The sequence below is a fragment of the Xenopus laevis genome, chromosome 8L, assembly GCF_017654675.1.
Source record: "Xenopus laevis strain J_2021 chromosome 8L, Xenopus_laevis_v10.1, whole genome shotgun sequence".
Taxonomy (NCBI): Eukaryota; Metazoa; Chordata; class Amphibia; order Anura; family Pipidae; genus Xenopus; species Xenopus laevis.
Window position 1 is genome coordinate 60490217 of NC_054385.1, and position 18406 is coordinate 60508622.

The 18406-nt window shown below is 39.1% G+C and overlaps 1 protein-coding gene across 1 annotated transcript; it reads left to right on the plus strand.

Annotated features, from left to right (window-relative positions):
* Positions 1 to 1007: 1007 nt before the first annotated feature.
* hprt1.L (hypoxanthine phosphoribosyltransferase 1 L homeolog) lies at positions 1008 to 18406 on the plus strand. Its single transcript, NM_001096766.1, is given in 9 exon segments — positions 1008 to 1075; positions 4800 to 4906; positions 6753 to 6936; positions 8251 to 8316; positions 9833 to 9850; positions 11684 to 11766; positions 14320 to 14366; positions 14502 to 14578; positions 17328 to 18406. Coding segments are annotated over 9 exon segments (651 nt in total). The 5' UTR covers positions 1008 to 1054; the 3' UTR covers positions 17376 to 18406.

The following is an 18406-nucleotide window of genomic DNA, read 5'->3' on the forward strand; positions in this document are numbered from 1 at the left end:
GTACCTATTGGACAGGTCCCTTTGTGGTGAGGACTGCATGGGCTCATTGATGCAGCTTTCTTCCAACAGTCTGCATAGGCACACACTACAATCCAATTGTTCAGTCCTTGTGATTAGCAGGGTCGCCACCTGGCCAGTATTTTACCCGCTTGGCTGGTAAAAATTATACTTGTCCCCAATGCAGGTCCAGACTGAGAATTAAAATAGGCCCTGGCATTTCTGGTACACAGAGGCCCAATCAGCCCACATAGAGGCCCAAACAGCCCCCACCAGGCACTAAATGTGGACTTTCTATGGGACCTTATAGCAGCCCCTCTGGGGCATTTGTCAGAACCCACAGATTGCCAGTCCGGGCCTGCACCAATGTTATTAATAGGGAAAAAAAGATAAATATATAATAAGGCCGGTATTTTTTTCCAAAAAAGGTGGCAACCCTAGATTAGTCTGATATTGAGCAGCACAAGGCGGCCACATTGGGCCAAGATCTGCTCCTTTGGCAGCTTCCACATGTAGGTCCAGCTGAAGAACAGAAGTGACTGCATTATGTACACTTCAATACAGTTGCCACCTTGATGCCAATGTCACTAATAGGAAAGAAAAATATAGTAAGGCTGGTATTTTTTTCACACAAGGTGACAACCCTAAACTCGAATTTGGGCTGTTGTTATAGGGAACTGGTATCTGATACATTGACTGAAAGAAACAGCTTTCCGTTTTATTCACAATTATTTAAATTGCATTTATTTTTAGGTTTCACTTGATTTAGCTGGGTTGCAGTTGGAAGGCTTTAGTTTGATACTGTGTTGTGACACTGTGTGCGGCGGCGGTGGATGTGATGCTACAGGAAGTTTGTGCGTGTGCCAATAATCTCCCGCCTGAGCAGCAGTCGCAGCCGACTCGCTGTGAGATTAGTGGGCAGGACTGGCTCCACCTCGCGTCCCTAGACCACGTGTGTGAGCGGCAGGTTGCGGCCTTTCAGCTGGTGCTGCCGGTGACTGGGGAAGACTCTCGCTTGTATCTGCGTGTCCTTCGTACCGCGGACACAGGCTCAGACATGGCGAGCCCCTGCATTGTGGTGAGTATGAGGCCGGGAAGTCATCGTGCTACTAAACAAGGTGACACGGGGAGAGGAGGCTTACAACTTGATGCTTTGGGTGTGATTGATGACTCCATGGCAACAGGAAAGTAAGCGTGCTTACCGGGCAGGTCGGTTGGGAAGTGACAGGCTTCGGGCGCTGTTTCTGAGGGGAGAACGTGTGGGGACAAAAGCTTGGCAAGCGGCATGTGTTGCAGTCCGAGTCCGCTATACTGTCAGCGCTGAAGGCCAAGGCAATGTTGCAGAGGAAGGAGTAGCAGAAGCGTAGCCCCAGGCAGTGCAAGGGTTAATAGCCGGCACTCTAACCTCTACCGCCTACACGTGCTCCTCTGGCCCAGCACTAGTTAACTTCCCTACACGCTCAGGACACGGGCTGTGTCACTTACTCCTGTATCAATTGCTACTACCGGCCCCACATTACATTGCACGTTAGTCAGCAGCACACTTCATGTTTATATACAACTACATACGTGTATTGTCACTGTGTACTGACAGGTTTCTGTATAACATAGACCTGTAGGTCCCACATGGCTCAGTTACTATGTCTAGGGATTCTGCATTGATAATCCAGTGTAAAGGGGCAAAGTGCAGTGATACAGGGGGTACGGAACACATTTTAGGACATCCTGCCGTGAAATACATGTCCTTCATGGGATGTCCTATACCTTCGGAATCTGCAGTCACACCTCTGTCCTCTAGCCTCCCTTCTCAGCCGTCAGTCATACGAACACCGCCCTCCACCCTCAGCCCTCCATCCTCCACCCTCAGTCTTCCACCTTCAGCCATCTGCCTGTCAGCTGAAAAGAGAGATCTGAGGGGGGAGTGCTGAGGAAAGAGGGTGGAGGGCTGAGCAGGGAGGGTGGAAGGAAAAGGACTAAAAGGAAGAGGAATGAGGGCAGAAGGAAGAGAATGGAGGGATGGGGGCAGAAGGCTGAATGCGGAGTTCATATGACTGACAGCTAAAAATGAAGGGTAGAGGACGGAGGTGTGATTGCAGATTTGGACGATGAGTGACAGTAAAAGCGACCAATGCGCCATCCCGAAGGCATAGGACATCGCAGGAAGGAAGGGTATTTCGCTGCAGGATGTCCTAAAATGTGTTCCGTACAGGGAACCTTATACTTCATGTCAGCCTCACCCCCCCTTTGTAAATAGTGTCCATTATCTTGAGCATCTCTCACATATAGACTCTATAGGGATGCAGTCGGATCTCATAGTGTATTGGGCCTCTTTGCGCTTATAATGCCAGTATTACACTATGCAGATATTTAATCATTCACCCCAATCTGATTTTCCTATCAGCCAGTTTCATTCGGCAAGTTAATGTGTCAGGAGTGTGGCAGGCACCCAAAGTACGTGACATAATGCTTCCATTCACAGAACATACCAACTCTATGTTGCCTGTGGGAGTTGAACCCAAGTTCGCAGCCTCATATGTGGTCCACTGCATGCCTTTGTGGTTTTATCTTTCCAACACAGGCATTCCCTTCTGCTAAAGTGGGGCCACTAAATATAATTTGCTATTCGCTGAACAAGCTGGACTCTATTTATGGAGGATGGGCTGCTACTACTCAGTGCCGAAAAGTACATCTTGACAGGTGTGTACTGTTACATATAAGAGCATGAAGAAAAGTTCCTTGGAATGAAATGCACTGCCCAAAGACATCTATTCACATCCAGCCATTGGTGGAGCTGTTGGAGGACTGATGGAAGGTGTAGTTCTGCAACATCTGCCAATGTTCGCTCCTGTCAATGATTCACATATGGTATTAGCTGTGCAGTGTGCACCTTGCATATCTCATCCATTTACCTCTTGGCTAGCTCTGCCATTTGTACAACTGCTAATCCCCGGCTATGTCTCAGAAATGAAAGCGATCAAGGTTGAGTTTCTCACAGAAAGTGTTTGCCCTTGAGCATGTTGAACTAGCTCTTATATAAACACAGTCAATATGTAACTGCTGCACAACACATCTCACCACATTATTCTGGAGTGCAGGAAAGGGCTACGTGGCAGAAGAAAATGGAAAATATTGCTGGTGTGTAAAGTGACTAAAATGAGCCTGTGCTGTTGTGTAGTGCCACTGCTTTTCTTTGCACATTCACATATCTGCCCACTGCCCCCCTTTCCACAGGACACTTGCAATTTTTAACAGTCCCAGATAACTGTTTGCTTTGTAGCCATTTAAATGTCTCGCTCCTCGGCTACTGCTGGCACCTCTCCCAGGGTTTAGTCTTGTTACGGGCTCCAGTGCAGCTGCTTGAAGAGAAGTGCTGAGTAAGGATGGAGCTTTACACAAGGCACAGTAACCCACACCTGAACAACACACAATCTGCCAGGAACAAGTAGTCGTCTGTGCAGGTTGAAGCAGACTGTGGGGGTCTGCTCATATTTTATTTCTATGCTAACAGCTTCTATATGTTCCAGGGAACAAAGAATAAACATGTTTTTTCTCCTGCTGGTTACCTACAGCACTCGCTGCTAGCAGAGCCTCTCCTCCCAATATTTCACGAAATCATAAATTTTTTCATGTTTAGAGCTCCAACTTGTGCTTGGTAACAAAAAGATCCCTTTTCCTGGTTACCAACAACCATCACCAGAGCTTCTGCTGCCAATTTGACCAACAAGTAAATGTGTGCAGTGTACTTTGTGCAAAATAATAGTAAGGCCAAACATTGTACAATTTATGAGAAGCCATGAAAGTTAATGTTATCTTAAGGGGTTGTTCATCTTTAAATTAACTTTTAGTAAAATTCTGAGACTACAAATATGAAAGCCAATTGCAAATTGTATTTGTTGGTTTTTGAGTTATTTAGCTTTTAGAGCAGTTGTTAGTTTGCAATTTTGGCAAACTGGTTGCAAGGGTTCAAATTACCCTAGCAACTATGCATTGAACGGTTTCTCTGAACGTCGGTTAACTAGATGGTTTCTGCCGCAACGTCAGTTTACTAGATGGGCACACATTATACATAACGTTATAGTGTGTTACTTGGATCAATGATCATTTCAATTGCTGCACGTGAAGCAATACTGTAGCGAAGGATGGATGATGTACTGGCAGCACAGGAAGAGGTATCGGCACCAAGAGCTGGAGAAGGAGATGTGGGCAGAGGATGCAAGTAGAATAGCCAGGGAGAAGAAATCGAGCACCGCAGGATGGATGGTCGCCCTGTCGCCTGTTCTGAAGAGGAGGGGAATCGGAGTTTCTTTTTCTTATTTCTTTATAACGGCTTTGCTATTTTAAAATTTATTTTGTCTTGGTTTTTTTTTTTTTCCGTTGTATTCTAACGAATTTTTTGTAAAATATTTTTGATGTAACTGGACCTTTAAGAGACTGGAATATGAATAGGAGAGGGGATGAATAGAATGATGAGTAATAAAAAGTAGCAGTACATTTGTAGCCTTGCAGAGCATTTGTTTTTTAGATGGGGTCATTGACCCCCGTTTGAAAGCTGGAGAGAGCCTGAAGAAGAAAGCAAATAATTCAAAAACTATAAGTACAATCCAGTTCACTGTAATCAGCAATGGGGGGATAAAGGATAGACTTTTTCAGACTTTGTTTTTTTTTTTTGCTTATTTTTAAGTTCCAGATCATTGATTTACCTGTGAACGTGATAATTTGCATTTTGTGTGTGTTGGTATCTGTGAAGCGTGTTTAACAGGTGAAAGTCTGTTTATTCAAGTTTACTCTGCCTTTTCTTCCAGATTCAAGATGATGAACAGGGATACGATCTGGACTTATTCTGCATTCCTAAACATTATGCAGCCGATCTGGAGAAAGTCTACATTCCACATGGGCTTATAATGGACAGGTTGGTTGAACAGGAATGCATTTGATTTTAAAGAAGCACAATTGTCTTATATCATTTCAAAGAACATTGAGCATTTAACGGCAGTACAAAGTGCATATTCCAAGACTGTCACGGAGTATTGAAATCATGTGACCTGTAATGGCCTGATTTGCGATTAAAATTTCTGGAACACTTTCTTAAAATTGTTTAATTTGTCTTTGGGAGGAGAACTTCACACTGTCTAAGCTCTCTGGTAAGAGACCCTTTCTCTTCTGGCTTTGTCCATGAAATTTCCCTTTCTGGGGTAAACCCACTTTCAGGTTTAGTCGCACATTACTGCTAAATAGTGCTTTTTAAAGGGGAGAAATACACTCTTCTCCTGTGAATCAACAGCACTTTCAATACAAAACAGTATGCAGGTATTGCTGACATTCGCTTTTGCTGACTGACATTACTTGTTACAGCTAAGTTTATCAGCCACTACTGCTCCAGTGAAGGATTTGCTTATCTGTGTTCTGTTAATGATATTAATAACATAAATTCCATGTACATAATCTTACATTTATTTAAGGTCGAATCTTGGTATAGATAAAAAAAAATACATATATAGTGTTTTGTTAAATGCCTTTTTCAGCATTAGCTCAGTGAATAGGGTTTATGTTGAACATACTATGCAATATAAACATATTACGAGTTAGTTCCCCTCCCCCAAGTGCATCTGTCGGCCCCAAATTGTTACCCCAACCAGAGCTGCGGGTTACTAAAGCCCACACTCAAGTCGGGGGAAAACAGTAGTTTATGTCCATGAGGTCACATGGATGTACATATCGAGTGAAAACTGCTGCACAAATTCTCTGTTTTACAAATGGCTGCCTATACTGGGAGCTCCCTCGGGTAAGTAGAAGTTTATATTAAATAATTATTGAAAAAGGGACAGTTTCAAAGATATTCTTCTAAAAGGGGCAGTATAAGTTTATATACACTTTTTTTCCCACCATGTGCAAACTATTTAGAAATATGTATAATTTATGCTAAATCTAATTGGGTTGTTCATTTATAAGACTTTCCAGTTGGACATGAACATGAAAAGCTGCACTTAGAAGTGAAAAATGTGACTGGTGTGCAGAGACATATATACTGTTAGCTACAGTAGAACCCCCATTTTAAGTTTTTCAGAGGACCGGGAAAAAATTATGTAAAATCCAAGAAAATGTAAAATTAGGGAAATGTGTTAAAGTAACTTTTTCTTCAAGTACTGAAAATATATAAGCACAGGAGTCAGTTTTACTTTGAGATACATTATTTACTGTGTTAATAACAAGGGTTAAGCATTGCAGCGTTAATGTTACACTATGGGGGGCATGTGCAAGGTCTCTCTGTCAGTCACATTATCACATATACAACCTATAGCAATAAGTGATTGGTGCAGGACTGTATAAAGGGCAGACTAATTGGAATTGACCATTTACAGGCAGATCCATGACAAAATATACATCTGGTTAGTATTTTAAACCTCTTTATTTCGCAAATAATAACATTCATAGAGGGGAAAAAAGCAGTTTTTGGGAACATCAGGACTACATTTTTATGTAAAATCCAGGAAAACATGACTTTAAATCAGGAAAATGCACCTATTGAAATGCATTATTAATTGGTGGGATCACAAATAAAAAATGTAAATGTAAAAAAAAAGGTTTCACTCTTTTTGAACCAAGGAGGTCACCGAACTGTAGGGAGATGACAAGGGTTCCAGCAAACTGACATTGCAGAAATAAGCCACGTGCTTGTGGTTATTTATTTGTGTAGAATGTTATCATTTATGTCAAGTGTTGAATTTCTCATGTGTTTTTTTTTTTTTTTTAAACAGGACTGAAAGGCTGGCTCGAGATATCATGAAAGACATGGGAGGTCACCATATTGTAGCACTGTGTGTCCTGAAGGGTGGCTATAAGTTCTTTGCTGATCTACTTGACTACATTAAAGCACTTAACCGCAACAGTGACAAGTCTATCCCTATGACAGTAGATTTTATCAGATTGAAAAGTTACTGTGTGAGTAGATCAGATAAAATATTCTTAATATTGTTAAAGTCTTAATAGTACTTGCACAGAGAAACACATACAATTGTATTTACAGGGTTTGCTTATTTATCCACTGTACAATTTCACACTGGTTTGTGTAGGAATCCCTATAGCTGTAACTATTGTGTGTTTCAGAGCATTAAATAGCATAGGTAATTCATATATCAATAAGTGCAATGTGTTGAAAGTTAGAGGTCAGATTAGATTTTCTGCAGTAGTGAGGGCAAACAGGAGTCATATACTGATAGCATTGCTTGTCACTGTGCCGCAGGTATTTGTCACTCCTCCAGGGTGTAGAAGTCACAAGTGCATTTCAGAACAAGCATTGTCTAATTGCCTTTGTTTGTTGTTTACTGACTTAACTACTTAGTTGGCAACAACTGTTTTACATTGTTTCCATGGGAGTTACTTTTACCAATATACACAGGCTCTATGCAAAGTAAATTACAAAATATATATACTGAACACATCAAGGGGATATGTAATTAAAGGCACTAAGGTTGCACAGGAGCAGTAACCCATAGCAACCAATCAGCGGGTATCATTTACTGGTCACATGTATAAAAGCAAATCTCTTGCTATGGGTTGTTGCTACTGGGCAAACAATGCCTTTTATTATATCTAGGGGAATGGACAGAGCCGATTCCTTTCAAACTGCCCTGGTGCACTGGAAAAAAAAACGACCAGAATCTAAGGGATTTTATTTGTTATGTGAACATGTATGTACAACTGAAGTTTTGGTCCCTACTTGGGACCTTTCTCGAGGTACCCATACACATGTGCATACATGTTATGTACCCTCGTCCCATCAAGCTAAGGTGCTCTTAACCCTTACTCCTTATCATATCAATGTAACATAAAAGTACATGAAACCTATGCAAAATAGGTAAAGTGCTATGATGTCAAGTGCTGCAATAAAAGTACATTAGTGCTAAATAATTAAACCCATCCCTATATTTGTGGTTAATGGCCATAAACAGCTTTCCAACAGAAAAATTACTAAAAGATTTAAGTTTGTAAATCCTTGGGGGGGGGGGGGTGTAGAAAAATCAAACCATGCCACTTTAATGGCGTTGTATGCCATAATATAAAGCATAGCTATAAAACTGTATAGTGATGTTATGCAAATCCGCAGCCAAGTGTAAATTATGGTGTAAAAATGTTAATATGAAAAAAAAAACATGCAAAGAATGGCAATTGGAGCCTCTGCTTCTTTTTATATAATCTTGTTTCTGCTACTCGGCTGACAGACTCGGGTATCAACCATATTTTGATTTATTGCAGAATGATCAATCGACAGGAGACATAAAGGTTATTGGAGGGGATGACCTTTCCACCTTGACAGGCAAGGTATGCACTTTGTATCAATTGCTATTAGGAACATTTAAAAGGGAACTCCACAAAATCATAACGTAACATTTTTGAAAAGTGAACACAATTTCAAGCAACTATGCAATATACATCAATTGAAAAATATGCAGACTTTTCATGATTTGTAATGGTTTGTAATGGTTCCTTAAAGTGATACTGACACTAAAAAATGAATTTTAGCATATGAATGTACATTAAATGTTACCTATAGGTCATGTTGATCATTTTTTGCTGAGAGGTTTGTTTTTGTATATAATTGTTAGTTGAAGTTCCTAAGCCTGACTCTCTGACACTCTGACTTTGCCAACCTGACTGTCCCATCTCAGCCTGTTAGTTACAGTTTCTAATGCTAACGGACTCTTGCTGCACAAATATGGCAGCCCCCTCATACAGGAACATGGGGGATCAGACAGGTAATGTAAAAGCATCATGCAAATACTTTATGGCAAAGTTAGAAGTAGCTTGCAAAGCCAATATTATAATAAATGTAAAAAAAAGTTTAATTTCAGGTGTCAGTATCTCTTTAAGCCTAGCCCCCTGCTCTCCTGATGTCTCGGACTACTTTGCAGAGCTGGCTGACTACTGTTACTTTGTATCAACAGCCAACTGTCCTCAGCCTGCATCCTCCAAACCCCACAATTCCCTGCACACATGATTTCAATAAGGAAAGGAACATCCCAGTGCAATGCATTGTGGGTTATGTAGTTCCTGCATGTTGTCTGTAAGCTGTGGAGAAGTTGTTACAATTTATAACATCAGTGTTTAGTCCCTCCTTCCCTGCCAGGATTTCAAATGATGCAGAAAGAAAAGAACTGTTAAACAGCTGGATTTCAGCATAGAAAATGCCATTTATTCATACATATTTATTCAAAAAAAAAAAAAAACAATAACTGTGATGGGTATATTAAAGGAATTGTTCAGTGTAAAATTAAAAACTGGGTAAATAGGCTGTGCAAAATAAAAAATGTTTATACATTACATTTTTGGCTAACTAACTATATTAGAAACATTTTTTATTTTGTACAGCCTATCTATTTACACAGTTTTTATTTTCACACTGAACTATTCCTTTAAGGGTTTCTGTGTTATGTGGGCCTCTTTATCAAATTTTGGTTTGGAAACCAGAGTTCCTCTTTAATTGTATTCAGTGTTTTGTGTGTGACTGAAAAGCTCACACATTTTTTATTTTCCTATAATAAAATGCAGATACCTGTTGCTATTCTCCTACTGGTACTGACTACAAAGCTTCTAGTAAATGTCAGGCTTTGGTCTGGTCACAACCAGTATCAGTCAGATGATTCTGGTTAGAGTTGATATTGTTTTGTGTGATTATTGCGAATACTTGCCAATAAAAGCAAATGAATGCATCATTACTATTTGTATGTAAAAAAAGAGAACTGTTTCCATACCTACAATCAGCATGTGCCAGTTTAATTTGTGAATATATCATCTAATGATAACTAATTTATGTTTTTTCTTTTTGTTTTGCTAATAGAATGTTTTGATTGTTGAGGTAAGTATTTCTGCATGTCTGTCTGATTTGGAAAACTTAGTATATAACACATTAGAGTACATTTTTTTAGTCCTATGATACGTATAAGTTTAATAAGCTTTAGTACACTGCAATTGCTAACCTTGTGTGCAGACGTAATATAAAATGGCAGTATCTTAAGTAAAAAAAACAATTATAAATCCCGAAATGTGGTACTGGGGGCATCTTGCTCATTGTGGTGCTCACATTCAAAAGAGGACAGTCGTTCTGTTCTTGCAGTATGAAATGGACTGTGTGGAAATATATTTTGATTTGTTAACTGGAAGCTGATTAGCCTTGTGAGGATGAGGTTTACTATGTGAATTTGAAGCAAGACAGTGTTCTAGGCATAGGCAGGTTTCTAGGACACAACATTCTGTTCCTTTCTGATTTTTAATTAGATTTAATATTTGATAAGATGAACTGTTGTCTGGAGACCATTCCGAATATGAACCGTACACATGAATTCCATTTTTTTTTACCATTTAGGGCTCTTTTTGTTTATTGTATATATTTTTGTGTCATACAGAAATCTGCTAAATACTCATTTAGAATATCTTAAATCATCATAACAAAAGAAACACCTGTCCATTAAATAGGGTATATTTTTGTAGAAAACATTTAAACTTTTAGGGGGTTCTTTATCAAAGGTTGAGTTTTAGAGGTTTGGGAGGGTTTTTTTTTATATCTGAATAAACTCACAACTCAAATGTTTTCTGTTTTAGAAAAAAAACTTGAATGGGAAAAACTCGAATCAATGAAGTCAGAGTTAAAAATTAGATGTTTTTTGGGCAAAAAAAAACTTGAATCGCTCAAATTAATTTGAGCAAAACCTACTGAAAAAAACCTCAAACATCATTAATGCTACAAACATCTTCAAATAGTTTACGGGACATCTGCTATTGACTTCTACATGACCTCAACAGGTTTCAGCTGGTGTATTTTGGACCTCAACATGTTTTAGCTGGTGTATTTTAGACCTCGACAGGTTTATCCAAACACTTAGGCAGGTGTCTGACGAAGGGGTACGCCCCCGAAACGTTACATCACTTGACTAATAAAATTGCAGGGGATTTCCCCGCTACACCTGCCTAAGTGTTTGGCTAAACCTTATTGTACTAAATACTAAACAAAAGGGGTGCCGACCCCTCCAACCAAATACAAGGTCGAGACTGAATTGGAGAGGCGGGGGAACAGGAAGCTCTATTGATAAGTATTTTAGACCTCAACAGGTTTCAGCTGCTGTATTTTAGACCTCGACAGATTTTAGCTGGTGTATTTTAGACATCGACAGATGGTGTATTTTTGGATTCAAGCTATTTCCAGCTTTGGTGGTATAATAAATGTCAAAAAATTTTGAGTTTAAAAAAATAAAACCCTGAAAAATTAAAATTAAAAATATATAAATACTTTTGACCTTTAATAAAAACCCCATTAGTGTATATGGCTTGTGATCGGTATATCAGTGTGACACTATTAGAGGAAATGCTTTAGTCCCACTTCAAGGGAGATGAACAAATCTGAGCTGTGGTTGCATGGTTTTAGGCATATAGCAGATATATTGATTATACACTGAAGAATACAAAAACAAATGGGACATATGGAAAGCATTACAGGTGATGTTGCTTATAGCAACCAATCAGATCGTTGCTTTTGAACTATTGAAATGAAATTGCTGATTGGTTGGTGTGGGCAACATCACTGGTAACGCTTAACTCTACACAGCATGATAAATAGACCCCTCCCCCCAAGTGTGATTGTTCGTTACTGTGCTGTTTATGTTGAAAAACAGTAGTACTTTTTTATTCTCCCTAGGATATAATTGATACTGGAAAAACAATGAAGACTTTGCTTGCTATGCTCAAGAAGTACAACCCAAAAATGGTTAAAGTAGCCAGGTGAGGTTGCATTTCATTTTCCTTTTTGCACTCGTGGAAACTGTCACTTTTTTTATATCAGCCATGAAAATGCTTTATTCATATACAATAAAGAACATTGGCTTCCTTTAGTGTTAGAATCCCCTGAAAAGAAGCCAAAAGGAATGGGTCAAGAGTAGGGATATGGTCCCCCCCCCCCCATCAGGCTGTACTGTCGGTGAAAGTAAAGGAAAGAATTAGTAATTGTGTCTACCTGCAAATTGTCTTTCCTTCAGTCTCCCATGGCAGCACACGCAACTTTCTGCCTTAAAGGGGCTGTTCATCGTTAAATTCACTTAATATGATGTAGCGAGTAATTTAGTGAGACGATTGGCAGTTGGTTTTCATTTTTTATTATTTGTGGGTTTGAAGTTATTTAGCTTTTTAATCAGAAGCTCTCTGGTTTGCAGTATCAGCAGTCTGGTTGCTAGGGTCCAAATCACCCTAGCAACCACACTTTGATTTGAATAAGAACAGGAATATGAATAGGGCCTGAATAGAAAGTTGACTAATAAAAACTAGCAATAACAATACATTTGTAGTCTTACAGAGCATTTGTATTTTAGATGGGGTCAGTAACACCAATTTGAAAGCTGGAAAGAGAAGAAGGCAAATAATTCAAAAAGCAAAAAAATTAATGCCACTTAACCAAATCTTAATCAAAAGTTGGTTAGAATTAGAACCAGTCTATAACATACAAAAAGTTAACCACCTTTTTAATATATTTTGTGTGAAGGAACTAGTGGGAACCAATCACTGAGTTTGTTTCTCTCTGAAGTTATCTCTCAAGTTGTGCTGCCCTGAAACCCAAGAAAAATCGAATTTAGTGGAAACGCAACATTTCTCAATTTGATCATTTCCCAGATAATAAATGCCAAAAATGCAACTACACATGATGGCTGCATGTTATATGTTTTACATGTGGCAATTGCAAAGAATGTGAAGGAGCAAGTACTGTTGGGTGCTTCTTCCCCCATGGCAGGGGATGTTTCATTTAAATACAATGTCATTGCATGCAACTCGGTGTAGGTTAATTTTATTTTGTAAATGTAATTGCAGTTGATAGCAATACTTTATCCCTTTCTCTGGTTCTGACATAATCATTAAATAATGTAACATAAGTCTGTTCTTATCCGACTACTGCTACATTGTTTCAGGAATGCAGAAAACAATTAAAGGGATCCTGTCATTGGAAAACATGTTTTTTTTTTTTAAACTCATCAGTTAATAGTGCTGCTCCAGCAGAATTCTGAACTGAAATCCATTTCTCGAAAGAGCAAACAGATTTTTTATATTCAATTTTGAAATCTGACATGGGGCTAGACATTTTGTCAATTTCCCAGCTGCCCCCAGTCATGTGACTTGTGTCTGCACTTTAGGAGAGAAATGCTTTCTGGCAGGCTGCTGGTTTTCCTTCTCAATGTAAGTGAATGTGTCTCAGTGAGACATGGGTTTTTACTATTGAGTGCTATTCTTAGATCTACCAGGCAGCTGTTATCTTGTGTTAGGGAGCTGCTATCTGGTTACCTTCCCATTGTTCTTTTGTTTGGCTGCTGGGGGGAAAAAGGGAGGGGGTGATATCACTCCAACTTTAAGTAAAGAGTGATTGAAGTTTATCAGAGCACAAGTCACATGACTTGGGGCAGCTGGGAAATTGACAATATGTCTAGCCCCATGTCAGATTTCAAAATTGAATATAAAAAAATCTGTTTGCTCTTTTGAGAAATGAATTTCAGTGCAGAATTCTGCTGGAGCAGCACTATTAACTGATTCATTTTGGAAAATTTTTTTTTTCCCATGACAGTATCCCTTTAAGGTTTTCTTTAATGCAGGCATGTCCAAAGTCAGGCCCGAGGACCAATTTCGGCCCATTTTCAAATTTACACCGGCCCTCAGGCTCCATCATGAAATTAATAATAATCTGGCCCCCCAGTACAGTGCAATCGGGAATCGCATAGCCATAGCAGTAATATTTGGGCACATGATTAGTGAAATGATCTGCCACTTGGTCTATATTGCTGCCTGTGTGCTGAAGGTGTTAGCAATAGACACGTACTGGCACATAGTGACGCACTGCTCTCGCATACTTTTTTAGCGCTGAAGGTGCAATAGAAGTAGTGACGTGCCAGTACTGTAATGTAAAGAAGTATGTGAAGTGGCGCATCACTACGTGCCAGTATGTGTATATTGCTAACACCTTCAGCACACAGGCAGCAGTATAGACCAAGTGGCAGATCATATCACTAATGTGCCCAAATATTACTGCTATGGCTACACGATTCCTTGTTTAAATGAGGCGTGGAGAATAAGTCCAAATAGACCCCACTTCTCCAATTCCTAAATGCCGTGTACACGTCTTATCTCGAGGAGTGAATGATCCTGATCACAAGCTAGCTACCTGGGAATGGATGTCAGGCTGAATGGTCTGCCCCCACACATTTTCACCTCACCAAATCTGGCCCTCGTTGCAAAAAGTTTGGACACCCATGCTTTAATGTACCTGATGACATATCTGAAATGTATCTTTTCCAACAGCTTGCTTGTAAAGAGAACTCCACGAAGTGTGGGATACAGGCCAGACTGTAAGTAGTTTAACAGTGTTGCATAAAAACTATATACACTGCTCCCGCTTTTTGTGTAATGGTAGATTATGTGATTGTTATCTAAAAGGACAAATGTGCATTATTTAATTTTGGCATTTTTTTTTCTCTGTTTAGTTGTTGGATTTGAGGTACCAGACAAATTTGTTGTTGGTTACGCGTTAGACTACAACGAGTACTTTAGAGACTTGAATGTAAGTGATTATATCATTTGCACATTGTAATTACATATGCTTGTTGGAAAACCGTGCTGGGATCCTGAACTAAACTGAATAATGATGTCACATGAATTGCTGGACAACTGGAAGAGACCACATTATCTTCACAGATAATGCAGTTATTTGTGTGCAAATTTAGGTTTGGATTCTTAAGGCTGATTCTTGGCCTGTGCGTTACATTGCCTCTGCTTGGGTGCAGGCAGATGATACGGATTTCAGCATCAAAACGAGCGAGTTTGCATTTTGGCTTCAAAATCCGCTGCGTCTGCTTTAGTGATGTGCGGGTCGAGTTTTCCATAACCGGCACCTGGACCTAACCTCCCTCAAACTGCACCAGACTTCCCCCTTCCTTTATAGACCCGCCCCACTGATGACATCACAAAAGGGACGAGCAGGTGCACGTCTATAAAACCAGAAGCCAGCAGTGTAAGGTCGCGGGGAGAGCAGACAGAAGAGCTCAACCCGGGCCTGCCCACGACCCGCAAATAAGGGAACGAGGTCAGCCTGACCCGCGGGTATCAGGACAGCCCTCATATCACTAGTCTGCCTGTACCCAAACCGCAACTATATATCCGGGTTCAGGTACAACAAGCCGTGCTGATTCTTGGCCTGTGTTTCTCCACAGGTCATACTCTGGCATCAGCTTAAAGGAGAACTAAACCCCCTAATAAGAAAAGCCCCTACCTACTACCCTAGATAGTCCCTGTTTTCCCCCCCCCCCGTATAGTTAATTACCCCTGAAAGTGCCCCTAACACAGGACTCATGTATCAGTGCTGAGTAAGCGCAGTGTAGCTCATGGGTGCCATCTTCCGTCTCCTCTGTTTTATTCCTTAAGTGAACGCCATATTGGCGCATGCGCAGTTGGAGCAGTCGTTCAGTTCGTAGCAACTGCGCATGCACCAAAAGTGCCTGAAATTGCCTAAGGGAAGATGAACCGAAGAATACAGAAGAGCCGGAAGACTCTGCACCAATACACGATTAATGTGTTAGGAACACCTTCAGGGGTAATGAACTATGAGAGGGGGGGGACTATCTAGGGTAGTAGGTATGGGCTTTTCTTATTTGGGTCCTCTATATTCTTTCAATTGTATTTTTTTTTTTTTTTAAAGACTTTTTTTTAGCGGAATTTTAAAATGGTGGATTTGGTGAATCCCTGTTTTAAATTACATTCATTCAATGAATGAACATGTGGTGTGTTCAGTTAGTTATATCTGCACCGTGATTAGTACAGGTATGGGATCCGTTATCCAGAAAGCTCCGAATTACAAAAAAGGCCGTCTCCCATAGATTCCATTATAATCAAATAATCAATTTTTAAAAATTATTTCCTTTTTCTCTATAATAATAAAACTTTACCTTGTACTTGATCCAAACTAAGATATAATTAGCCCTTATTGGAAGCAAACCCAGCCTATTGGGTTTATTTCATGTTTACATCATTTTCTAGTGGACTTGAGGAATGAAGATCCAAATTATGGAAAGATCTGTTATCCAGAATGCTTGGGACCTGAGTCTTTTTTGGATAACGGCTCCCATACCTGTACTATTAATATGGAATGGTAAAAGATAGGCAAAATGTATAACCACAAGCAAATGCGTTAAACATGCAGCTGCTGATCAATTAAGCTGCACGAGACTCAATTCTCTTGGGGATGCTTGGATAATGCTCTTGGCTATATCATCGAAAGGTTAATGAAGAAAGAACATAATGACATTATAGAAAAGCAAAGGTGATTTGCTACCTCTGTATTATGATTTTTAAACTAAATGTCCCTCTTGCAAGGTTTTAAAATTATAAAGGCCTTAGGCTACAAGCCAAGTTTTTTTATTCATATCATGAAACAGCTTGTGCATTTTAGATCATTTATGTATCCCTTTATTCAAAGATAAACACCCAAATGTAAACCAAAAAGGGAGGCAATTCTGAATGATCAAAGCAAATGTAACAAATGTCATTTCAATTAACTTTCCAATAATACGTTGATTTAAACATTGTGGGTTTTAAAAAACAAAAAAAAGGCCAGATCTAAAAATGATCTGTTATAACCTTATAACTAAAGCCTATTCTAAACTCAGCCCATCTGACTTCACAGCAACTGTTAGAGAAAGCTTTTATTTCTAGGAGCTTGGTAGCTTTAGTGACCCAATAATCACTACAGTAGAACACCCATTTTACGTTTTTCAGGGGACCAGCAAAAAAGTGTAAAATTTGGAAAAATTGTGAAAACAGAGAAATGTGTCTAAGCAACTTGTTTTTGAATTTCTCAAAGGATATAAGCACAGTTGTCAGATTTACTTTGAAATACAATATTTACTGTATTAATTATGAGAGTTAAGCATTGCCGTGTTAATGTTACACTATGGGTCACATGCACAGCCTAAAGCAATAAGTGTTTTGTGCAGACTAATTGCAATTCATTATTTACACAGAACCATGACAAAATCTGCAACGGGTTAGTATTTTAAACCTTACTGATAATCATTCACAGGGAACAAACAGGCATTTTTGGGAACACCAAGCAAAGTTTTACCGAAGTAAAATCATGGAACAGCACCCATTGAAATGTATAAATTGTTGGGACCACAAAAAAGCTTTGTAAAATTAGGCGTATGTAAAATCAAGGTTTCACTGTGTTATATTCTGCAGTTCAGAGAGTTGGATGAAAAAACCCTCAAAATAAAACTATCATGATCTGATATTTTTTCTTTTTTTTTTCTTTTCAGCATATCTGTGTGATAAGTGAGGACGGTAAAGAAAGATACAAGACATAGACAGAAGCTGTGAAAGAGTTAATTTGCAAGCTTTTTACAATATATAACAGATTTGTTGCAATTCGCCTTGCCCCCCCCAAAAAAAATACCTGTTTGCTTTGTATTTCAGACCCCTTCCTGCATGAAAGAAATTACAGCTTTCTCCAGAAGTTTGGCTATAGATTTCTAGACTTTTTTTTTTTTTTTTTTAAAAAAAAGGTTTCATGGTCTAAATAGAATATACTGTATCAGAATTTAGCATGTTAATGCCCTTCTGAATAGAAGCCATATATAAAGTCACTTCAAACATCAGCACTTAACACAGTTCAAACTGAATCCCGGGTGTTTCTCCCTGACAGTTCAAATAGTCAGAAACACTGGAGGCACTCGCAGAGATCATCATAAGTGAATTTATCACGTACCCAAATCTCGTCCGGATGTCAGCTCCGAGAGAAGCAAAACGCGTTGATGTGGGGGAATATGTGAAGACTTGATCACTTCTGATTACCTCTGTGAGTGCCTCCAGTATTTCTAGCTAACTATATATATATATATATATATATATATATTTATATTGGGGTGCGTCTGTTAAAGGACCCCTTGTAACTGTATGAAAAACAGTCGCAGTGTAGTTTGTTTCAAAAAGTCAGAATTCAAACGTTCAAATGAAACTCATCAGTGAACTAAACATCGTTTAAATATATCTTTAAACAGAACTTGTTCTGCTGATGCAAAATCCTACTGTCGTTTGCAGAAAACGATTCCTTTACAAGTCCTATGTCTGGTAGTTAAAGTGGGCTCTTCTACTTGAACGTACCCGGAGGGAATGTTTGTGATTGCACTCTTCTGATATAGACTATATGTTGGGAAACTTCCTGTAGGCTTCTATTTTTTTTTTTTAATGTGCATAATTTATTTTTTATACATATATATAAATGACTTTTAGTTCTGGTGGCTAGCTGCCCTAAGTCTTTAAGGTTTAGGGAAGTAAATCGATTAAGAAGTTATTGATGATTTCTTGTTATTAAATAGTTGGAATTCTTTAAAAAGCA